Source organism: Dendronephthya gigantea, unplaced genomic scaffold (assembly GCF_004324835.1).
Source record: "Dendronephthya gigantea isolate DGI-Jeju-01 unplaced genomic scaffold, DenGig_1.0 000013F, whole genome shotgun sequence".
Classification (NCBI taxonomy): domain Eukaryota; kingdom Metazoa; phylum Cnidaria; class Anthozoa; order Malacalcyonacea; family Nephtheidae; genus Dendronephthya; species Dendronephthya gigantea.
In genome coordinates, this window is record NW_021163023.1 from 577,239 (window position 1) to 603,277 (window position 26,039).

At 37.2% G+C, this 26,039-nt stretch overlaps 1 protein-coding gene and 1 long non-coding RNA gene across 2 annotated transcripts; one reads left to right on the plus strand and one right to left on the minus strand.

Annotated features, from left to right (window-relative positions):
• Nucleotides 1–2,023: 2,023 nt before the first annotated feature.
• Nucleotides 2,024–9,341, minus strand: LOC114519582 (forkhead box protein J1-B-like). Its single transcript, XM_028539733.1, has 2 exons — nt 8,386–9,341; nt 2,024–3,212 (listed from the first exon to the last, which is right to left on the minus strand). Exons 1-2 carry the CDS (start codon nt 8,830–8,832, stop codon nt 2,511–2,513), a joined length of 1,149 nt encoding a protein of 382 aa, XP_028395534.1. The 5' UTR covers nt 8,833–9,341; the 3' UTR covers nt 2,024–2,510.
• Nucleotides 9,342–9,459: 118 nt separating this feature from the next.
• Nucleotides 9,460–16,208, plus strand: LOC114519583. The gene is made up of 3 exons (XR_003686589.1): nt 9,460–9,613; nt 10,699–14,827; nt 16,037–16,208. It is a non-coding gene; the product is annotated as an uncharacterized LOC114519583 (long non-coding RNA).
• The last annotated feature ends 9,831 nt before the right edge of the window (nt 16,209–26,039 follow it).

Below are 26,039 nucleotides of genomic sequence, written 5' to 3' on the forward strand. Positions count from 1 at the left end.
TCCTCGTTTAATCCCATAGAGATTAAAATCCTTATTAATTAATCCACCAACTGACCTATATGAAACTATTAAAACACTGGAATATCGTTTTCTCTTATTTCCTTGCGAAAGAGCTGGGACTAGTTGTCAAAAAACATTTCCCAGTTAAAAGTTTAAACAACTTTATAATATGATTATTATCCCTTGATATATACTTTATTTCGGTTTCAAATTTATGTCCCAGCTATAGTTCTTGATCACGAGATTTTGATTGGTTCTATTAAATAATAACAAAAGATATAATTGATTTAATACGACAAAATGGGGATTTCTATTTTGACAAACTTTCTGGGCGCTAATTGGCTACAATATGAGCGCGAGTTGACCTGGACAGCTTCCCAAAAATGTCCACTTAAAGGAAGCGCTACTTGGTCGTGCAGGGATTCACCTCTGAACACGAGAATTTAATAGTGTATCAATTTATTGGCACGGCACAGCTAAAATTGGTACCGTGCCTAAGGGCGCTTTCAATTAAGTGGCCAAAATGGTCAGATTGGGTCCGGTCGTATTAGTGAACATGCACAATTCAACGAGAACGAACGACTATGCAGTTATGTTAATAAGGGTTATGTTAGTATAAAACAAAACACATTTGTGCCAAACTGCTTGTATACATTTATAAATAATAATTACAAGGACCTTAATTTTTGGATAATGAAAATAATGTTCGTTCAACCATTACACATTTGATGTTAGGGTTTCGGTTCATACGTTTACGCGGGTAGCGATATTTTACTCAATGGATTTCTCTGTAATTATTAACATGTTTAATCATGCAATTTTTGTTTGGCTCGACCTTTTACAAATAAATTGAATAGCCATGCCATAATAATGCTGTGTTTTCTTTGATGATTCATCCCTATATACATTCATATGGTTTAAGTGTTTTCAAAGCAACACTATTGTTTTCTGAAATGGATGACTTAGAAACAACCTTGACTGCTTTGCACTAGATGACTTGTTGACAGTTTTATTAAATGTTTTATTTTCTGTATACTTACCTGCGATTAGAGGAAGTATTGAAATATCGGAAGAAAACTACATAATATTGAACGGTGAGATAAAACCTTTGTGGCAATCATCCGCCTTGATAATTGAGCGTTTTAACAAATTGGTAGCCCTTACGGCCTTAAAATTATACAGGGTGTCTCAAAAAAAAACGCAACCACATAAATAATATGCAAGAATATTAATATTGTTCGGGTTTGCACCATAGTTCAGCTAAAAAGACTTTTAGCATTGTAAATGAAGGATTAAGAGCCATTTTCAATTCCCAGAGGTGCACTTTAGAGCTGTATTAATGCATGTTCTTGCATGTTTAAGTGGTTGCGGTTTTTTTGAGACACCCTGTACTCCTTTCTTTGTTTCCTAACCTTACAACTTGAGGAGGAGGCATTGTCCGTAGCAAAGTCAAAGCTGTTTGCAGACTATTTTTAAAGCATTTAATTACATAACAAGGAAAGGGCTATACAGAACTCTCAACTCAAGAGTGCATTGCTTAAAGTCGTCTGGGTTTGAAGTTTTATTTCTTCCTTGTCAGTGAATTGTTTATGCTAATCGGCTTGGAACGGAATAAAATTATCACATTCGTCTAAGTGGTTGTCGAAAATTCATATTTAAGGTCTCATCCAGTAGCCACGCGAGTTTAAACGACTGCAGACAAATGAGTCGCTCGGTTAATGAGGCTACTCGTTCGTTCTCGTTGAATTGTGCATGTTCACTATTTTGAATTGAAATAGAGTAACAAATTGAAACAATAGTAACAAATCTTAGCAAGCTTAAGATTAGGTCTTAGGTTTATGGTTGATTAGGGTCAAGAGCTCAAGGCTAATCCTTAATCTAACTCCAATCCTGACATAATCTCAAAGATTAAATTCATGTATTTAGGATTTACTGAAAATGGAATTATTATCTATTTCAAGATAAATCTGAGAAACATAGAGGAAAACGGGTCGATTTCGCAATAAATTATTGTAAAACGAGGTAATGTTAGTACAGATAGTAATTCAATAACTTAAGACTATATTAATTACAAAGCCAAAATATTCAACTATAAATACATTATCTACAAGAATGCGTGCAGTTTGGTTAAAAAAATCAGTGCATTATATAATAATAGTAGCTTGTTTGTATATCACGTAGCATTTAGTCTTTACAGTATTATAGTGTATCAACAATAGCATTTTATCTATGGATTTGCCAAGTTTATATCAACAATTAATTTCAATTACTCTCTATCGTTTATTAAAAGTTTCGGCTCGAAGGACGCAGAAAAGAGGAAAGGTATGTCTGATTCTTTGATTACAGCGCATGCGCATTATTTTTAAAAACCAGCGGCTATTTACATATGTGACATCACCAGTGACGTCATGACAGTGACATCATATCAACGATGCCATAATTCAGTCCAGGCTCCCAGGGATGAGCAAGACAAGCAAAAAAAATTCACACAGTGATCGAAAACTGGATTCTCAATAACCCAAGTCGTGATTTACGAGGAAATCCAGCGAGGCCATGACGTCGTGAGGTGGTTCCTCAGCCCAGGGGTGGTCACTTGTCATCCGTGGCGGCGAGGGGGGCATACGATGTTGGGTAAGTAACCCTACCCCGTGTATTGTCAGATCTAAATTGTCCTCGGGTACAAAAACATCGTTGTGTGGTGGGGTAGCAGGTGTGAAGGTTGTGAAGGGACTATTAACTACACGAAAGTTATGATCAATGATTATTCCCTGACTATCCAATGCGTCCCTAAAGCTGATTTCACCCTCACTTTCGGCCAGGAATGAATTCCAATTTAGGTCTTGTTTCAGGCACCCGGTGAATGGCGGGATTTCTTCTTCGAAATATGAATCAAATACGTCATTATGGCGATAATAGTTCAAACTAGGTCGTTCAACTCGTATCCTCTTGGTGTCTGAAGCAAGATCGCTCCAGTTGGCCGGGCGCTTTGTTGGAAGACTCGAGGTTGACTTGCTTCGAACAGATTTATTGGAAGCGCTCGTAGATTTTCGTGAGGCCTTCGTAGAGCTCCGACGTCGTTTGAAGACGCCATCGACAAACATGTCGGCGTATGCCGGATCGATCTTCCAGAAGCCGCCTTTTCCTGGCTCATCCTTGCGTCTGGCTACTTTGACGAAACATTTGTTTAGCGAAAGATTATGACGGATCGAGTTCTGCAAAGAAAAGATTATTATGAAGAACTTGAGAAATTTGTTTCCGTTTGAATACCGGGAGACAGAAACCGCATACGAACTAAAACACCGGGTTAAAATTTAACCCAGGGTTAAGTTCTAGAGTGGGCAAAGCAAATAATCTTGGGTGGGGCTAACCATTCAGTAGCCGATCCTGGGTAAGGCAGAATAAATAACTACAACCCATAATTTTCCATCTCTTTATATTCACAAATATTCTTCGGAAAGCCATATCCAATAGTGTTTGTTGTCATAATGTACTTCGAATGTATGAAATTAAGTCGTGTAATTTATTTGCTTCAACTCTGGACCCATGCACCATTGGAAATATGGCCCTTTCCAACATTTACTATTATCTATACTCTATTTTTGTTTGAAGGGCGAAGGATATTAAGTTCTCCGGGCGAAGGATATTCAGTTCTTCGTTCATATTATCCCCCCACCCAGCTGCTTGAAAGCCACTGTCTTCAAGGATTTAAAATACATGCAGGTGCTTTCAACACGACATTGCAATCAACAATGGATATTAAATTGAAGGTCTTCCAGGCCCGCTGTTTCTTAATTTAGCACAACAGCAGACACTTGTCTGAAATGGAAATACGGTACTTTTGCTATTACCTACTATTACTACCTACAATTTGACACAAAAATATTCGGGTACAGCCATTAAAAGCGAATATACGTGGCGCTAATATATGTGTTATAAACATTGAAAAAAAAATAAATATTAAAAAACGAGGCCTGCTTTATACCTTTCGGTTGGCTTATTGATAAATCGAAAAGTTTAAGATATCCTGCTGGGCATTGGGGGCCTTGATAAATTTAATTTCATTAAAGCTACTTATAGAGAATATTTTAAAAGCATGAAAGCAGATTAGCAATTACTTTTCTTAGATATTTTTTTCTTCATTGCGTTTGATTGAAATGGAATGATCTATTACCAAATAATTCCTCTCGCGTCGTTTATACAACATCTGAATTCAGTTTTTGAGTCAATATTTATCATTAGTATGTCATATTTGACAGAAAGCATTGTGTATTGAATTGAATATTTACACTCGGGGGATTAAGTTCGACATGAGAGCGACATCGACGGTTAATATATACAGAACAGCTGGAGCTGTTGGGAGTTTTATTTAAGACCCTGCACTTCGGTAAACCGGAATTTAATCAAACTGAACAGACAAGAAAACTTGGAAAAGGTTCAAGTTGTTTATCTGCGGAAGCCGAGGAATTGGAGGAAATGAAATTTTAGGCCTAGCCCCAGTCTTACTATCGTAATTCGTCGTACGATTCTGTCCTCCACTCCGCATCGCTTGTAACTAATGACAATGTCAATGTCAATGAAGACAATAATATTTTTCCACTTGCAAAGCATTTATTTTGAATTTATTCCAAAGAAAGCTAAATTATCAAGTATTTATAAAATGTTAAAAAAATGCACAATTGTTTCAGAGACAAGGGTATACTAATGGTTTTTAAGGCGATTTATTCTACATTTGGCAGAGGGGGTAGTTTTGGGGAAGTTATAAGTCACTTGACAAAACTTTAAATGCTTTAAAAAAGCATTTTGTTTGTTTTGTACGCTATTTTTTTCAGTTGTACTGAGTGATGAATCTAGACGAGGAATTTCGTCAGGAATGCTTGTACTTGATGAATAAGCTCAGATTTATAATGCTTCTTTTGCGTAAACATAAACTTATCAACCCTTCCAAAATACAATGAAATAAAAAAATCGACATTGAAAAACATGTTCTGTGAAGATTTCACCCAAAACCAGACGATAGCCTTTTTCAACGGCAAATAATAGTTTCACCCGAAGAACCTATTAAAAATAAACATGCGTTCCATTCGCTGTTCCTAGGGTTTTATAATTAAACCTTTCCAGTGGCCTATACATGAATTAAACACTTCAGTTAAAACGGCGGTCGTTTTGCGCTCAAATTAAAGTAATAACTCGGGTAATGGCAGTAATAATTCTGGCGAAGGCGGCAATAAGGCTTGGGAAAAACTACATGGAATCAATTAAAACTTATGATTTAAATTAAAGTTCGGCAAGGCGTGTGAAAATTTCATTTTATATTACTATATCCGAGTGAGCGCAAAAAAACAGTTTTTATTGCAATGAAAAATCAAAATGGCGTTGCCTAATCGTCCTATTTGAAAGAACGGTGAACTCAATACAACTGGAGTAACTGTTGATAATCACATCCGTATTTGCCATTGAGTTTTTAGCTGAGTACTTGTCTTCACACTTTGGCCTGTACACACTAAACTGAGGCTCTTGAAAATCGCTATTCGGTGTAAAGATTTAAAGACTTAACTCTTAAGCAAAAAGATAAATATTTGAAAAATATAAATCATGGGCAAATATTTTTGAGGCTTAAAAAATATTTCGTTTCGGACGAAAGCTTGGAATTTGTGCAATAATTAGCAGCTTCATTTTGATATGTTGTACAACACTCAGTGTTAGTGTTAAGACTAAAAATGTTAACTAGAAAACGCCTGTTTCGCTCCAGTTGTACTAGAGATCACCAGGCTCTATATAGAAACAGGGAACAACGGTTGTTACCAAATATGGAAATAGCTACATCAACGAGCATTATATTTTTACAAGACCGCTTAGCGCGAGCATTTAATATTTAATCTGAGTGGAATGATATATTGCATCTAGTTAAGTATACAATAAACACACGAGTGATACAGAGATTCTGTATTTCTTGTGAAGTTGCCAAATTTCCATTTTATTGAATTATATTGCCATCGCCGTATCGGAAGGGATAATAGCGAAGTCCTAATTGCATGCACTTATTACCTAATAAATATTCTGTCAACTTACTCAACCTTTATTGCAAAGGAAAATTACACAGTATCTATCGCGAATCAAAAGAAAGGCCCACATGAAGACATGAACGTCTTCATATATTTTCATCTATACAACGGTTCTTACTAAAAGCCTGCCCATTACAAAACCGCAAAAGCCTATTTGTGCTGTATGTCAAAAACACGAGGTTTGTAACTTATTAAAAATTCATAATAAGAAACAGATTGTTGAATGAAGTATTACGTGTTTTTTTCGTAAACTAGAAAGAAATCAACACAGATAAAGGACAAGCATAGATTAAGAAAATATGAAGATACTGGGGTGGTTTACAGAAAATTACGAAAGTTGTAGCCGTTCGTGCGCTTTTCGTACGTAAAGGCTGGGGTTTTAATAATTGATTCGACCACCTTCTGTGGATTAATGTTTGAAACAATGCGTGTTTAACAAGAGAAACCTAAACATCCTGTATTCTAATCTGTCATACAAATCATGACACATCCTGTGGGCCCTAAATAATCACACGATTTCATCTCTCAACGCCTAAAAAATTATCATGCAAAATTAGACGCCAACGTACACTTATTATTATTAACACTTGTAGAAAACTAAATTCATAAACAATATGTGACCTTGTCGGCCGCAAACGAAGGCATCGTTAGATATCTGAAAGATGTACCATTGTAAATATATATATATACTGTTACACGGGAGAATAATAGATTTCATTGGCGAATTACATGCGATTGTCGATGTAAATTCGGGCAATGTCAATGAACGGTTTGTTTGTAAGTGTCAGAAACAAAAACTAATTTCTAAACCATATGTAACCTATTTCGGTTAGTATAAATAATTTTTCATTGGCTAGCAGACTTCAGAAGGAGAACAGCTTTCAGAAGAACAGCTTTCAAGCAGACCTGACTTTATTGCAACGCCAATTTCTCGTAGAAGAAAACCGATTAGACGATGGTATAGACCGTAGACGACTGCGTATGTTTTCGAAATGTGCTAAGCAGTATAAACAGCATGTCTTCCAATAATTATCACATGCCATTTAATTCCAATGAAATGCGTTTTAAACGAAGCTAGCAATTTTTCTTTGTAGCGTAAACATGAAAAATATATACCGCAAAAGAATAGAGCATAGGATTAATAACAAAGCGAAATTTGCTAGCATTTTAAACATAGAAAGACATTTCTGTAATTATATTTAAATACAGTTACCTGTTCATAATCTATTATTCATAATGAATCAGTAATGAGACGATTTGAATCGAAAACACTACAGTCTCGAACGTGCAAGCGCCCTAAGGGCCAGGTCTGAAAATGTATTTATGAAGAATCACAACTGAATTTCCTTTGCCACGCGTTTGTCTCGCTTCTCAAATTAACAAGGACTAGTTATCGGTATAATCGCGCCGTATGTGGGGCAGACGTCACAGCACTCTCAGATAGGGCGAAATTGACAGAAACACTGTTTCCCCACATTTGAATTGAACGTCGCGGCCTCGGATTTATACGGGATAAACCATTTAATACCTTCGTTTCCGCAAATGTTTGGGTGTCGTATAGTTTTTCCAAGCCAATAGCAAAGCCACTCTAGGTGGGGGATCGGTTGTATTGTTTGTACTGACTAGAAAAATGTCCGATTTCAGGTTAATATTTACACAGCGTTGCTCGATAAATAAATTTAAATGTCTGTACTCGTAAAACAAGCAAAACAAGATAAAAAGCACGAATATATATACCCGGCATTTCGGTCTTTCGCACAAATACTGCGTAGCCGACAAATCCTTGTCGCAATAACTTAAAATGCAAGTTATTCTATTGCTTTAATTTATATTAATTCATGTATATTACTATTCAGATACGATATTTAACGAATATTTACGTAGCCTGTCTGAACTAATTTTGAAATACATCTATATGGTCGGTGACATTAATCATTAATCTTTTTAATACACGGGGCGAATTGAAATTACCTGGAAAGGATTCCGAAGAAATAAGACGGATCAGAAAATATAGTATAGCATATAGCGTATAGAGTATTGTTAGTATTTTTCGGCTGGACTGTATTGTAGACAAACTTTCAAAAATTTGTCAAATTTAATTAAATCTCGAAGGAAACGTAGGGATATCGTTGAAGGGGCGAAAGTTGAACATACTGTTTCAATTAAAATCTTCACTAACACGGTTCCGCGATGATGCAGAACAAAATGTCTAGACAAACATTTCAGTTTTCACCAAGGAAATTCTTTACCCCGTTTTAATACCCTCGCAGACTGAATACTATATTTGTATACATGTATATAACATATAACAGAGCATTCATACCTGCCAAGTCGGATCGGCGTGTCGATAGTAGACGAAGTTTTCTCGAATCCACTTGTATATTGCGCTCAAAGTGATCTTGCTCTTCTTCGTCTCTCTCATCGCCATACAGATGAGCGTAGCGTAGGAATATGGTGGTTTTCTGTGCGGGTCCGACATGTAATCAATCTTACTGTCCTGTTTTAATACCTCGGGATCTGATTTCTCGCTTGATGTTTCAGCAAGGTCATCTTCAGAAGATCTTGGACTGCTTGAGGGTGATGATTCACTCGCAAGCCCGGCAGGTGTGATGTCTAGGACTGTGATATTATTCAGCCACTGTAAGTTCGTAAGGCTGTCATCCAGTTCACCTTCTTCGCCTGTCGCTTCAGCTTCGGGCCGCCGTTCCTTCCAATTCTGAGCGAACTTCTCCGCAATGTGAGACGTCTTTCTTGACGTTAAACTACTCATATCGACTGTCCCTTCGCGCAAACGACAAAAGTGGCGATGCTATAGCGATATTATATATAGATACAGTACAAAATACGATATTTTCGGGGGTTGTCAATCGATAGAAATACTGTACTTGTTACGAATCCTTGTTAAAACCCGCGATAATCTTCAAGAGGTGTTTAATCAAAGCAAGCGTTATCCCACGACATATATTTACGGAGACTCCAGAATTTTGAACACGGCTCTGCACCTGAAAATTGTCCAGTTGAAGTCAGACGTGCTAGTTGTCCCGAATTCAAATCTTTGGAGACCAATGTCCAGCGCAACGACCGCACTCGATTTTGAAGATCAAGTTTCAAATCCCTTGCTCGAAAAATACCTTGCGCGACTACTGTTTTCGTGGCGTAAATGAATATATTCAGCGAATAAATACGTCCTGACAAGAGTATTAATTGCCAAACTCTACCGGCAGCTGGTTTCACTTCGGTGCTGGCGGTCACTGCCGTGAAAATACTCTAAGAATGGGTAGCAGAGCTTTCTGATAGATGAAACTATATATAAAGTCCGTCCCGGTGTTGGCTATAAACAAAACGGCCGCATCTGATTGGCCGACGTGTTGGCAACGAGACCGCTCCGGTGCGTGACGAGAACAGCGATCTGTATTCCGATTGGTCGGTCTTATTTCCGAGGTCAGGTTCGGGTCATTTGCCAAGAGGAGGAATTTTGAAGTGCGCCAATGTTTATCGTTGCCTAGCGACAACGTATAGACATTACAAAGCCACAGAGGCCCTTTAAACAGGTATGTGGTATATGTTGCGTTTTGGTTGAAAATACATTTTAAAACAACAAAGGAATATGTAACTATATTGTAGCAATTACTGCCATATGTTTAAAAACACCATAACCTATGTATGGTGTGAAAGACCTATATACTATGGTATTTACTAAGGAATGTGTAATATGTCTGGTTAATAAGGGTGAAAAGCCAATTACTCGTGCTGGAACGACCGCATGTTTTCACTGGTCAAAACGTAGCTACACTTAACAGTTGCATGCAGCGGTACCGACAAACACCAGTTAGCAAATGTTGTTTAAAGGTCGGATTGATCAGGATTTTAATATACAGCATAAAGTTTGTGTTATTTATTAAATACTTCCTATAGGTCGTAGTTAATGCAGCTTTAACAATGATGAATTTCTCATAGGTTTAACCGTGTGTATTCAGTGACTCAGAGCACAGGACAGACCGACTGCCAAATAAACAAAAAATTTCAATGATGCAACTCTATACTCTATAGTATATACACACGAGTGTATATATTTGACATTTGTCCACAACTTCGGCCCAAACCGCCCGCCGTTTGAAATACGATGTTTCATTATTTCCTATCCATTTTGACATTTTAATAAAACTCAATAAATATAATCTACTAAGCATAATAGAAAGTTAACATTCCATGCCAACATATTGTCTCATTTGATATGATTTGCGAGGGCGTGCTTACGTCAGCAGCTGTTTGCTGGAAATGACAGTCTGTCTTAACAGGGACGCGATGAACCAACCTCGACTTCCCGAGGTTTAATAGACATGCGGTTCGTTGGATAGAAAAGTTCTCGGCATTGCAAAGGCACATTTTACAACGAACACTTCTGAGCGACGCGTAAACAACTTAATGAAAAGTACTTTGGGTTTAGTTATCAATGAAAACCCGATTTAATGGATTTTAAATTACTTTCATAAAGTCGTCATAAAATTGTCAAAAACTCCCTTAGACACGTCGGAGAAATTTCTGAAACCGGTTACCGCTTGAGATGACTTAAGAGATAAAAGTTATTTATTTCAAATGCAATTCTGCTTTAGAAATATTTTGGAATGTACTTTAGGTCCAATGTGGAGAAAAGAGAAGATGAAACAGACGCAACTAGAAAGAATTCAAAGAAATAAAAGAGGGAATTTATCTATATATTCTTGCATAATTAAATATCAAACGAGACAGGTTAAGAATGCATGCCTTGAGGCTCGTTTTTACACTTTGTAATATTGCTAGGATTTTGGTGCGAGTTTCTTCTTTTGATGGATGTTAACGGTTCATTAGTAATGAATGCTCTGATGTATAGGAGCTCGTTTTAAAACACACGTAAGTAATTCGCTTGTTCACATCTCTCCAAAGAAGAAAATCGCACATAAAAATGAAGCAAAAACCAGAAGTGTAAACGGGCGTAAAAGCGTTACTTTGAAAATAATTTTCAATATTAATTACTATTGGCAGGCGAGATCAAAGGCTGTTAATTGGAGATCAATATTCCGTTAGAAGCGTCTAGCCTGGAACGGTAGCAAATGCCGTATTCATTCGAATCTTATCGGTGGAAACTTGTGTTTTGGGGTATCTTGAAGAGTAAATTACATATGGAAGTTGGATAATTATACGATACCAGCGGGTCAGGGGGAATTTGAAGAAACTAATTAGGACTCGACGAGATGAGTGTATGTAGTTGTTAACGACGAGCAGAGCTGTAACACTGTTTTACATATCAATGTACGGCTTTGCATTGCAATATCTCATTTGAAGTACGTTTCAATTTATTAAACTTCTGATCTAATAGCGTTTGCATGCATGCTTTGTGACAAACTAATCACATGTAACTTTTCTCCTTGGCTCGAAATTATGGAAAATTTGAATCTTCGTTATCTTTCATTTGTTACTATATTTAGCACTGCAGCGTTGTGAATTTCTATATTCCTCCCAGTCCCTTCTCGCAAGTGCGCGTTTCGGGATGAAAAACACCTGTGAAATGTCTGAAACGGTTTAAAAAATTTTCCAGCCCACAGAGGGTAAAAAATGAACTCTATGTGTCACTGGGCAGGTGGAAAATGTAAAAATAAACAGTAGAGTAAAGTACACCTCAAGTTCATCGCATCCTGCCTCGAATTTCGTGAGACATTTATGCAAAAAAGTGGTCAGTAAAACGACACCTGCCACCACCTTGCATTTTCGCACACGTAGTATGCATGGATGGAATGTCAAAATAATGTGAAATTTGTTAAAGTTGTGAGACTCGTGAGCAGTCTAAACGACGCTATTTTGAAAAAACATTTGATGTTCTTAAAATACTTAAAAACAGGAACACCTGTCGGAATAGCTTCGAGTGTTCTCAGAGAACGTCAGCCAGCAGGTTTCGATAGTTCGATTCCTATTTGATAAGACAGTCAATTTCGAAATATTTTTTACGTTTCCTAGCTGTAATGTCCCGTCCTGAAGTTCGTTAGAAAATCCAAATGTTCGTTGTTAGGTTCAAATCTTCAGTTCCCATGACGTGCACATAAATTATCCAATCAAATTGCGATTATGACTGGATAATTGATGAACTTGGAAACAGAACATTCGGGCAATTTGGTAATACACATTTGAATTGTCGAATGTGCTTCGCAGCATTGCGCGAGAAAACATCCTAGGATTGACTGTAAATGTCCGTTTAGACTTGCAATTTTCTACTTTCGAAAGATGTGAAAGAGCGAGGAGTTATATGAATGCTCTGATATATTAATGCCTATATTTGAGCATCAGTAACTTGTTCACTAATTCGCATCTGTCGAAAGATGCAAAAGTCACAAGTGTAAACAGATAAAGAATAAAGGCCCATTTTACGTTCGATTTTTTTTACTTATTTTGGTAGATCTAAACAAGTGAGTAATTTCGAATGTTCTGATGTGTAGTGCCCCTATTCGACCAACAGTAACTTATCCGCTGGTTCACATCGATCAAAAGAAATTTGCACATGAAATGGCAGCAAAAATCGCAGCGACCTCTCAGTTTTACTATTCCTTAAATATCAGTTCCTTGTCATATTGTCATAAGGAACTTGGCCATCTAAAGTTTCTTTTAACTGCTTCCGGTGTCGTGGTTTATTGAGGCGTATGACGGTATTTCCGCCATATTCCGTCTATGCGTAGTTTACAATATAACTGACTGATTTTCAAACGGCCGAATGACGCGTGGGTTGTTGTCTTGTGATGCTGATTTTTTGCACGTATATGACCTGCAGATCATTACAAGGTTAAGCATTCCGTGATTAGGACCCGGAAAATGTCACTTTTTTATCTTATATTGAAACCAAAGTGGGGGGATTAAGGTGCGAAGCTTGTTGCCCTGATATCAATATATAATAGGGTGGTTATACTTTTGATGGAAAAACAACAATATAACCGGGTTCCCCACATTTACTACATAGCATTACGACAGAGCAAGTGATAGCGGGACCTTGTAAGAGTCTAGTCTTCGAGCGTTTCCATTTTTTCTCGATGTTCGCCCATCTCATTACTCCTCGCATGCATTAGAAATTGAAGCTCATTTAATCAAAAGGTTATGTCTGGAATGTGAGCGAGGACAAGACTTTTGGTGAAGATCCACGGCCCGATATTCTGTACAGTTCGTTGCGTGTGATACACTGGTGCGTACGAAGCCGGGATAACGTAACCTATTGAATTTGGTCACCCGATTTTGAAGCTGGAATATTCTTAATGAGGTCGGATTTGTAAACGTGTCAAATTCCGAGCTAAGCTTAATCTCTACGTGGGGCTATGAATTGTTTACGAACGTGAATATGAATTCATGCCTTGAGTGCAAACCATGACGTCACAAAGTGCCTAAATGACTGCACGTTTAGCAAGCAATAGAACAGCTGAAAGTTTGACTTGACGAGCAAACAAATATATATATATATAACGTCATACTACAATGAAATCTCTCAGTATTCCACTCGATTTTGGCAAATATTTCAAGCGCAGGACGCTTAAAATGCATTGCAAATTTCAGTTAAGGCCGCAAGGGTTTTAAAAGGTAGTTAAAAGTTTAAAAACAAAAGCGAAGAAGAAAAAAAACTTCCGAATCTGGTCATTTCAGAAACAAGCCCCTAAACGTCACGACAAAGTATATATAATGTTATTGCAAAAAATGCTCAGAAACTTTGGCATATTCGAAATACCCTCGGGATTACGAATTTCAATCAAAGGTTAAATTGTTATATTTACGACAGCAATTTATTTCATATCCATGGGTGGGCTAATAAGAGTAAATGTATGAAGCAAATTTTCCTATGCACCTGGTACAAAGTTACTATCAAGGAAATATCTTTTCTTTTACAGCAACAACTAGAAACGTATAGAACCTCTTTAGACATCTTCGAAGCGGTAGATTAGATCTAAGTAGGAACCATTCAAATGGCCGCCCGGAAAATACAAAGCAGATGACATGATACGATTACAAATGCAAACTGTCTTGTGTTGTTGTTATAAGGAGCGAGGTCGGGTGAGACTGCATTTAGGCAAAGAGTTGAAACACTAATGATATAGTTTGTTTAACATCATATGCATGTTTATATATGAACTACAGGGTTCCCAAGTCATTTAACTTTGTAGGATCCAAATGACTTCTAATGGATGTTTTATAGTCTGCTGACTTGCTATGTATGTGGGCAGCAAATCAACTTACACCAGCGAAGTTCTGCTTTTGGAATAACTGATTTAATTCCATACGAAGTGAATTGGATCCAGCAAAATTGGATCGTGTGAACAGATCTTAAAATGAAATGCATCGATGAAACAATTAAAGCACCGTTCAAGAACACTACTGTTATTTATATATAATATAATGTACATGCAATTTTTGTTGCGATTTCAGATGCGATTTTCTTCTTTAGATATAGATGTGACTTAGATATATGTGAACAAGTTAATAAGTCGCTGATGGTCAAATAACTATATTTCCTCGTTCTCGTCTAGATCACAACAAAGAGACTTTTTAAAGTGTCTGATCCGAAACCACAATTGTGTGAAAGGAGTTATTAATTTTGAGTCATTTTAATTTTAGTGTTACTTACAATGCAACCATAAACATATGTGGTGATGAAACCTCGTGTCAGAAGCACTTTCTCTATTTTGTCTAGAATAAGGTCAGGTCCAAAAGCTAAAAGTTCTGTGATAACAGCTGGAAGTTAAGTTTCATTCATCATCCAGGTAAATTCCTAGGTTTTACGTAGAAGACGTGCTAAAAATATCTGAGGGAACCAAAGCAGTGATTGACAAGCTGGCCTATTTCAGCTTGGCATTTGCAAATTATTTGCGCTCGCTGTTTTTCGGCGGCCCATCGACAGCCCTTGCTGTTTTCCACTACGCGGAATCTTGTGCGCGAAGCAGTCCTTATGTGACAAACAACCCCAATGTGACAAAAACAGAAAAATTTCGCTCCGCGCGCAAAATTCCACATAGTGGAAAACAGGCTTGATTTGCTAGACAAGGCAGAATTTGCTTGCCCTACTGGCTTGGTCTGTACAAAAAGATCCTGGTCTAATATTTCTTTGTATAGACCTCGATTATAACAAGTAGTTTAAGTGTTGATTCAAATACATATTGAAATATCCAAATAGCTTTTCAGCATGCAATATGCATGCAGACGATGCAGTAATGCGATAAAAATGACAACATGCACGCATCTAGATGGGATGATGTGCTTCAAGTGATTTCACTAGACACAACACGCCTCAAGGCACGTTTTAGCGATTTAAGAAGGAATTTTATCTATACTCACAACTTTGCCATCGAACGAGCCACTTATTGTACACGCAAACAAATATCAATTAGAATGAGAACGCTGCAGGGTCCCGTTGTAACGAAAGCTCTCGTTTTCTTCAATCGTTCAAAATTGCCCGAAGTTTCATAAAAAACTTTACTTTACATGGTAGTTTCTCATTTTTCATTGCTAACTAAATTTATTACTTTTCAAGCACTTCTACAGTGGTTGTACAAGTGTTTAAAAGTTTTTTTAGGGCTATCCGAGACTTCATACAACCCCCACCCAAGTGTTTTTTAACAGTGCAGAAAACCTATCGCATGAAGGCCGCCTATATACCCGGACAGGGATTGGGAATACAATTCACATTATTTACAAATTACCTCCCCATAGTTAAGGGTGTTGATAAATAAATGAATTAAATCACAGAGCGGTCGCTCGTGTCATTCAACGAATACTTAAATCCACATAAAACTAAGCGCAAAGGTTTGTGTTACAACAGCATGTGGTTTGTAGTGGTCAACAAATAAATAAACACACGCGATCATACCACGTTTTGCCATAGAAAAAGCTATGTCTATAGCTCAGTGGGATCCTGATTTTAGACCGTATTCTGCCCAGCACGACAATTACTTCAAAATCAATTTTGCATTAAGGTCGTCTGGTACCGCAGGCGAAAATTCCTGGCTTGCAAGCAAAATAAATAAACGGAGCGTACCATCAAAACACACAGCAATTACTTGGAAGCCGCGATGATTATAATTTCTATTTATTATCATAAAATGATTAAAACCATTATGTATACATATTATAATAAATTTCTGGGTTATAAACTGTTGACCATAAACTTTTTTTGATGTGGTGTAAGAAAGTTATTTAACTAGCTATGACAGACAGAAGAGCAATGGGTGTAAATGGTAGTCTGGTTAATATTATGCCTATTGTTGTTTGTTATTCACAAGTATAAAATAATCGTGCACCTATTAAAACTATACATAAGTTTAAGTGATCAGCCATTATTTAACATTAGGTCATTTATACTTAACTATCGTTTTATTGTTGTAGTCAACCTTATTAAATTCTCGTCTAATCGGGCGCACAGTATAAGAAATATACAGTAGAACCACTATGTTATAAAGGTCTGTTCACCAGATTCAATTTTGTTAGGTCCACTTCTGATGGATGTTTTATAGTCTGTTGACTTAGAATGTATATTGCGAGCAGATCGACAAAGCCAACGCAGTACTGCTTTATCAATAACAAACTGAATGAATTGTGTTAATTGGATCAAACACTATATTTCAGTTCATTAAATGATGCGTGTTTTTTTGAGCAGACGAAAACTAATTAACTTGTCATTGACTGGCCAGAGTAATAGTTATGGCCTAATAGGAGGACAACATACGTGGGCCTACTGTATAAACTTATACTCAATCTCGTTCCACGAGCCCACGATTCCTCCGGCGAGAAAACAAGGGCTCTGGGATAATCGAAATCAGAAATGGTTCTGATTGGATTATCCCAGAGCCTTGTTTTCTCGCCAGAGGAATCGCGGGCTCGGGGAACGAGGTATACTGTGCTGGTGTTATGCGTCACATCATGATCCTACCTTGCCAATAGCCATATCAAATGGCAAGATCGTCTTGTTTTACAAACTTGTTGTTACTTTGTAATCAGGTCTTGAATTATCGTTACTGCAATAAATAAAAGCATAAACTTTACTAAATGAGGGTTTTACTGGAAGTTTTCTAACCTTCCGACTGGACGTTTTCTAACGTTTCACTTGAAACTGTGGACCCTTTACAGTCATAAAAATGTTCGCAGAATAGTAATACATCAACTTTTCGATATACTAAATCGTGAATTTTGATTAAAAACGTGCACGGATTTTAATATCTGTGGCTGTAAAGCTTTGCCTGTGTTTTTCTACAGCATTTAGCATAAAAATTATCATAAAATTCTCTGTTTCTCGTCAGTTACATCAACTTACACGAACATTTCAAATTTTTGTTTTTAAACTACTCGCCGCCATCTTGGTACGGCCACATTCGGTGTCTGATTGGCTAAATGTGTCACTGATCTATATATATAATTCCAAAAAATAGGTAAATAGCCGCGATTTTTGTATTTCACTGCATCGACCAACCATCCAGGTTTTTTTTCACTGGTTTATTCATATTTCATATCGATAATCGATGAACATCAGAGGATGAACATAAACAATGCTGATGCTTTATACGTTTCAGAAAAACTTTTCGAATTAGACCTAAATAAGTATAACTGAGACAATACTTTCTAATAGGCTTTAAATACCACAGCACCGCAGACAAGACACGCAATTTATTCTCCATTTTCACGCCGTCTTTCATATTTCCGACCTCAATCTATTATTATCTATATCTGTCTAACATCAGGATTAGCAGAACTCTTCGCGTGTCCGGAGGTCAACTTCGAAACATGAAAAAATTTGGCTTTGATTTTCCGAGAACTTTCCAGTTATTTTCATTTCAAAGATTTTGATCAAATTACGTCACGCTAAGACACGGCAACTTTTTAAAAAACCGCAATTAAGGGATTAAGATATTCGCCGAAAGTTTCTAGACTGGGTGTAGATTTCGATATGCTTCGATCAAGTTTGCGATTGGAAAATATCAATGCCAGATTACGCCCTGTTTGACGTCATGCTGACTCATGCATACTTGAGAATGGACAGGCATATCCAAGATGGCGGATGCCAAACATAGTTGTCTGCAAATTATCTCAAAATTACAACGAGAATAAATGAAATCTTGAAACGGATTTCGTAAGTTTGCTAGTACGATCCTTTCTTCGTCGGATGCAATTCACTTCTGATGAATGCTTTGTAGTCCATTGCCTTATAAAGTATAAGCAATCAAATTGGACAAACGAGTACCGCGTTGACCAGGTGACTGACTGGGGCTGCATTCCAAACATCAGAAGTTAATTGTATCGAGAGAATTGGACGTCTAAAAGACCTGTTGTTCCTGCGCTTCAAAGTCCTACAGACGAAGGAGGAAATCTTTTTTATGTTATATCTTACTTTTCCACGTTGACAGCGGTCTCATTTGTGTTAGCAGCGGTATTCCCATCATCCACGAGTTTAGAGCTGTTACAATGAAAAAATGATGAGTGAAGTAAGAACGCACACGGCACACGGCAAGATTCGTCGCTAATTTCTCCGGTGATCTGGCTTTATAGCCGAGGGGAATCGAAGTTTGAGTACTAGGTTATTTAAAAATGGCGATAACTCTCGAAGTGTTCGCTGCAATACACACTCTTCTTCTCACCTCAATTCACAGGTAAATTTCCAGATTCTGCATTGCGCGGGGTGCCTGATATTCAGGGGGTACACCCTCCCCAGAAAATATTTAGATTTTGAACTCTCTGAGGGATAAGCATTTTGGACTTTTAGGGATTTGATTTTCACACTTTTACTTGGCATCATGCTCAAAATAAACAAAACGCTTCTCGATATTAAGGCCCCGTCCAACGATGCCGGACGAATTTGAAAACGCATGAATATTCTTACGGTTACGCGTATCGTCCACACGTATCCGGCGTTTTCGCCCACTGAAAACGGAAGAATCTGAAAACCCTCTCCAGAGTGGAAGAATTTGAAACCGACGGCTGAGCGGATACCTGCATGTGGACAGCTCTGCCGGATAAATTTGAAAACGATGACAAAACGTATCATGCAAGTCGTTTCCATATTAATGAGGCTTGTTTTAAGTCTGGTGGCTTATGCTCAACTTTATAATGCTATATTAGCCTCAAATAATTCTTATTTAGGTTATTTTCATAATGAGTAAAATCTTCGCCAATTCTTTTAGCATTTGCGGAAGTATTTTACGAGAGAAACATGTCCAAAATGTCGGAGTATGGTTATACACAATTTCTTATACACGACATGCATTTAATAGATACTTCAACAACAATATTTATGAGTTCGGGCTTGTCGTCTGTCCAAACAAAGTCCTCATTCTTGTTTTTTACTTTGGATTTGGTAGATTTTTGCTTTGAATTGGACATCCAACCTGTGACACGCGGGTGGAAAACATGAAGGTATATTGCGGGATCAAATAACTTTATCGTTTTCGGATCGTTTTTGTGTGGACGCTGATAAATATTTTAACGGATAAATATTTTTGCGTTTTCAAATTCTTCCGGCATCGTGCAGGCAGGGCCTAAGGGCCTTCATCAAAACAGGGTTTTTTTACTATAAACTATTATCATCTTAGAGAATAAACAACATTTTGATTTATTCCATCAATCTTCTTATTCAGCTGGCAGAACAGCTGAAGATCAGCTAGTTAATCATGTTTTGTAAAATTTGTTTCAGGTTTCCGGGTTTAATCCACTAATATATGTGCAATATGTGCCAATACTGTAGCCTGTTTTTAATCATCCAAAGGGTCAAATTCTTTCAGCTAGGCATATAGGTTCACACATAAAACTTGCCAAAGTAAACAGACAAAGACCCTGACTTGCAAAGTTGAGCAAACACGATTGATTTGTTATATCTTTAACAAATGTTCAATTTAAATTAGAATTTTTTTTCCTGTCTTCTCATCTTCAAAATGGCGCCATTTAATAGTCTGACCCTAGTTTACATAAGCCTGCTAGGGAAATACTGATTTCATGTACCGTAATTCATGTAAAAAGTCGACACAAGTTACCGAAATTCACCCTGCACACGGATCAAAGAATATTTTTTGCGAATATAAAGAGGTAACGATAAAAATGCATATAATATTAGACATCAAAATTAAGTAAAATTTGTGTTAACAAACAAACGTTTTAAAATTGTTTTCTTTGCTGATTTAAATTGACAAAACTTGATAAAAATCCTCACTAAATTCATGTGATATAAAAAAATTGTTTTCTTATATATATTAGCTGATTTAAATTCGCAAAAAATGTTTTTATAAGATCGAGATACCGCCTTTTTTTCATATGGCGAATTATGAACTTGGCAGAAACAGGGAAGAACGGGAAGTAGAAATTCAATCGTGATTGGAAACGCCCTGATATATCCTATGAAACACAGCCGGTTGCTATCTCAAATCTCGGATTAACATTAAGACGCCCTCGCAGGATACAATGCAAGGCGCCATTGACATTAACACGATGGACTCGCTGGGGATACAGGGGTTGTGTCCCCCCTGTTGATCATGCCAGGGCGGGTGCGGAAAGTATGAAAATTTGGGTATTATTCAAATTTGGGGGAGATTATATATGAAAAGATTAACACCTAAATATAAACACTTCGGTGTACTCAGGAGTTTTACCCGGGATTCAGACAGCCCAAAAAAACACTGAGTGCTTGAGCCTGGTTCTCATATGTCACCGACAGTCGACGATGTATTGATTGCGGCTGGTGACGAGGAAAATTTATTCAAAATAACAAATTGCCGACCGTCGGTGACGTATGAGAACCAGGCTTTACACCACCCACCCAAAAGCCGGCAGCGGGCATGCACCTTCTCCCCCTCCCCACCCCGCAAAACAACAATGGATCTGTCTCTGGACATCAAAGCAACAATACTTACGATTCTTCTTGCTCTTTACGTCTCCTTCTGACCCAAAAGATCATCGTAACGATGAAAATAATCAAAATTATAATCCCAAACACAACGCCGATGATTTCGGAAGAATTTCCTTTGTTTATTTCCCACCCTCTTTTCTTCTCTCCTGGATAATAATATAAAAGCAAAAATTATTGTTGTTGATTTCTCTGCACAGAAGAGCTTTATTTACTTCGATATGTATAGATCAGTAGAGCGCAGGCTACACGTGATCTTAAACCTGATCTTAATCCTAACCCTAATCCCAGAACCTTGATCCCAATGCTGAAGGCCATGTTAAACGGTCCTTTTTTCTTTCAAACTTCTAAAGCAATTCTACTTTTAAGAGATGTAAATTAGTGAAGAATCTTCAAAATGTAAGTGTAAGAAACCCGTGGAGTGTAATAAAGACAAAAAGTTCGGTAGTTGCCAAATTTACATCTCTCAAAAGAAGAATTGCATTGCAAGCTGCAAGAAAAATTGCACTGTGTAACACGGCCTTTGGTATGACGAACCTTGACCGCGCATTCGGTCAAGCTATGGATTCGAATAGTAACCATTTCTATTCTTTTATACTTTGTCTAGACTATATATAGATCAGTGACACATCCAGCTAATCAAAACACTGAATCTTGAGAGCAAAGATGGCAGCAAAATTTGACTTTTGAACATTGCGCCATCAAGATTGATGGATATCAATCATTAACAACCCTCTATGGCAATCCTCCAGCTACAAAGAAGGAACCGTCACTTGAATGAACTCACCACAAGTAAATTCTTTTAGTTTACTGGGACTGTCTTCAACTAAGTCGGTAAAAGCTTGATGCAAATTTGACTTGGTATCATCTGAAATAGTAAACACAGAATTAATCACATCTGTCATATTATACTGAAACCGAGTCCACATCAAAGAACTCTTTGTCTAAAACCTAAAAAGTTTTTTTTAAAAAGCTATTCATTGTGAAATTTTAAAGACAACTGCAACTCGGTCAAAGGCGGCAAATTACACGCAAATCTTAATTTTAGTTTTCAATTTTTTGCTTTCGGATAGTCTTGAAATTCCTACACCACCTAGTCTTACAAAAGCTTCAGTTTCAAACTCGACATGAGCCATTGTACCAGAGTTGACTGAGGAAACTGAACTTACGCTATTGTTGTGACAACTTACCAATCAATAAAAACTTGTATTTCATACATTCTTTATTATCCTCCAATCGCTCGAACTTCGCATCAGCAACACGCCATAATTCGATATTCAAAGCTTCTGAAATTACTTTCTGAAAGTACGCTGTATCCCTGAAAAAATGACGCGGAAATATATGTTATTGACAAAAACAAAATCTCGAATTACTTCAACGATGGTGGACGACGTTTATTTTGTACTTAGGTTTATGTATTTTGAATTATGTCGTCCCAAGACATTTATTTTTCTTGCAGGATAATAAAAAGCACCAAGATTAACTCGCTAACATTCTGACTTATTAAATCTGTTTTACAAAACAAATTCTTCAAACGAGTTTTCCCGCCAAAACCTAAGAACCAATCAAAAGGCATCGTTCAAGTATACCGTTATTTACATCTGCTCAGCACGGGGAAATTATGACGAGTTTGACCGCTTAAAGAAAGGGACCTAAAAAGCGACCAAGTGAATTTGGAAGTTCAGAGTATTCCGAGGCAGACATGTTGCACCTTGTGATCTCAGTTTTATAATTTTTTGCTAGTGCTAGTACTCCAATCAACGCCCGATGATCAGCTTAGGGCAGCTGATAAAACGGGCAATTCGAGGGCAATTTCTACCTTGTTTTTGAAGTGTTTCTAACGTCCAATGTTTCCATACTGTAGCCTGAAGTCTTCTCTTGGGGGAGTACGTCAGCACAAGCTAACCGTTCAGGACCTTTGTTCTTGACGTGGATCACCATTGATCTACCAATAACTGGACAAAAAATAAAACACTTTGTTGACTGGAATGCAAGGATCTTATTTTTCAAATAAGCGTGTAATTGTGAGGAAAGAATGCTTTAGAAGACCAGAGACAAGAAGACATTTGATCTGGTGAATTAATTTGCTAGATTTGGTCAGATTGGTTCACACTGCACCTAATTCTGGGCCAAGTTTCTTGTCCCTAGGTTTTCTTAAAGCCGGTTTTTCAGAAAATCGAGCGAAAAATTTCGTTCCATCGAAAAATTCCGCCTAGTGGAAAACCGCCTTAACCTACCATCAAATGTGGTATAACAACTGCCTTGAACTGCCTCAAATAGACAAAACACTTCTCGACATTTCGACCTGTGGACCTTCGTCAGGGGAGTTAGTTTCGACGTCGAGAAGTGTTTTGTCTATTTTAGGCAGTTGTTATACCACACTTGACGCTAAGTTGTTTGAAGACGCCGCCACGCTGCTCCCTGGTTATATAGGTGGGTTTCACTCAAGACTAATACATAGCGAAACACTTGGTAGCCAACCTCACACATATTGCTGAATTATGTCTTGTGGAGCCTTCATAAATATTTTCTGGACTGATAGAAGTCATATTTTATAAAGTTTCGAAACGAACAGTGGTTCAGAAGCACATAGACTAAAACACATGATTAAAATTTAACCCACGGTTAGCGCTAACCTAGCTTTGAACAACTGGCCCCTGGGGTCAACCACAAGTGCTAAATCTGTCACGTGACTGAAACCCAGCTATTAAGCTACCATCCGCTGAAACAGAAAACAGTTTCTAATATACTCACCGTTGTGCCAACTAGCGAGGTAATTTTCAATCTCGATAAACAGTTTCTGTCCGCCACCGATGTCATATGTGCCAAGTTTCTTCGACATGTCACCAAGTTCACAGCGAAATGGATTACTTGGGTTACATGTTGTATCATAGTTATTATGCTAGAGAAACAGAGATGGTTTCAGAGCAGATCTCTGTCGGGTATATTGTGGCGGAAAAACGTTCAAAACATGAAATCTTCTCGACGCGCTGGTTCAACTGCATTTCTTCTATATTTAGTCTTTTAGACTATATGCAGTGGAATAAGTTTTAAACAAAACTTGGTTGTGAAACGACAACAGTTTTTTCAAAATACGTTTTCAAATGACCGGCCCAAAATGGTTTGTTGACGCAGGACACTCATATTGTCCTAAAATGTATTAGTGACCAGTAATGCTGACCCAGCAAAAATAAAGTTAACTGGAGCGAGGTTGTTTGGTTTTGTTAATTTGTGATAATTGTGTGTATCCTGTTCAAAAAACGTGCCAAAATGAACGGATCACTTTCATTGGAGATATCTCAGCCGTTACTTTGAGCCGTGAATTTGTTGGAAATAAAATCAAATTAACTATGGTAGGCAATACCTGTGTATATACAAGCCAAAGATTACATGACCTCCCTGTTAACTAACCAGTACCCAAGCCTGTATACTAAAGTTGATTGTGAACATATTGTGATCCAGTGTTCAAATTCGATATGTATAAAACTTACCGGGATATAAACTTTATAAGGATTATAATGTCCTTGACAACTCATGCACTTCTTTCCAATGACCATTTTCCCGTCACCACCAACTTCAGATATATGTACATGCCAATTATGACCATTGGTCTAATAAGAAGCAATAAGGAATAACTTAGGCTTCACCTTCCAGGGGTGTGGTAACTGGGAGTGTGGTAACCAGGGATGTGGTGTGGGGGTATGTGACGTATACACCTATGTTACCTTACATATACACACACCTAGATGATAACATTATGTCACAAATGCCTAATTATCTATATTGACAAAACTATATCCAAAAAATTGAAGTCAAGTATACCTGTATGGATGGAGGCAACTAAACTCATTAGCTACATAGTCTCATATACACAGGGATGGAAAAGCTTGTCATTACTTATTATAAAAGTTATCACAGGACACTCCATCAATGCCCCCGAACTCTAGATGGTCAGGGGATAATTTCAGAAGTTGTGCACCTCAAAAAACTTTAGTTTACCAACTTCCTAAATTTGGATGTGACTTGTGCTGGGCATTTTGAAATAGTTTCCCTCACCAGTAGATGAGATGGGGCCACCCTGTGAACTCTATGGGTGAATTTTTTAGTGATTTGATTTTTCAGAAATTTTCAAAAACATGATTTGAATTACTTACAATCTTTGATGTGTTTCTGTAAGACACAGAAAACTGAAAAGAAATTGAGTAGGCAAAGGCTTTTGATTTGTTAAATAAAACTTGCTCCTAAATAAAAAGTGAAAAAATCATATGTCAATTACTATTGCTAATCATTGCAAATTCAATGGAGCACTTGCATAATTGATCAACTTGCGATCTAGGTAAAACGAGGGAAGTAAATCACCACAGTTAAAACGAGCATATTAAAATTAGCATAATTGCCAAGTTTGGCTGCAAAATGTTACATAGTACAAAAAATATAGCCATGTGAAGTAGGTGATTTTTGTATACTTTTTTAATACAAGTGAAAGCGTGTAATTAATTTAGTTACACTCTTCCGGCTGCAATACAAAGTATACAAAATTTGCCAACTTCACTTGGCTATATCTTCGGTACTTTACAGCCAAACTTGGCAGTTTTACTAAATTTAGTATGCCCTTTTCAGAAAATCCCTTTTTGTCACCTAAATCAAAAGTTGGTCTATTTTGCAAGTGGTCCATTACTAAATGTAAACAAATTATATATGTGTTTATTTGAATCAAGACAAATTACATTTCTCTTACAAGATTAATGGAGCCAATAAGACCATCTGCTGATGTTTCATTGAATTGAACCTGGGCTTTAAGATGGAATGTCGCATCCTTTGGTTGTATCTTTTCACACTTTTCCAATCCAGATTTTGTCACTAGTAATGATCTGAACATGAGGCTGTTTGGGCCATACATTGTCAGCTCATCATTTGGTGTGTTACCTGTTTAACATCAAAATATCATTACTTGAGCATCATAAAATTAAGATTAATCTGTTCAATGCAAAGGGAAGAGTTCAAAACAAAACAAAAATCCATACCTAGTTTAATATCAGTGGCGATTAGCTTTCCCAGCCTTTTTTTGTTGCAATCTGAATCATGTTGTTTGTAGA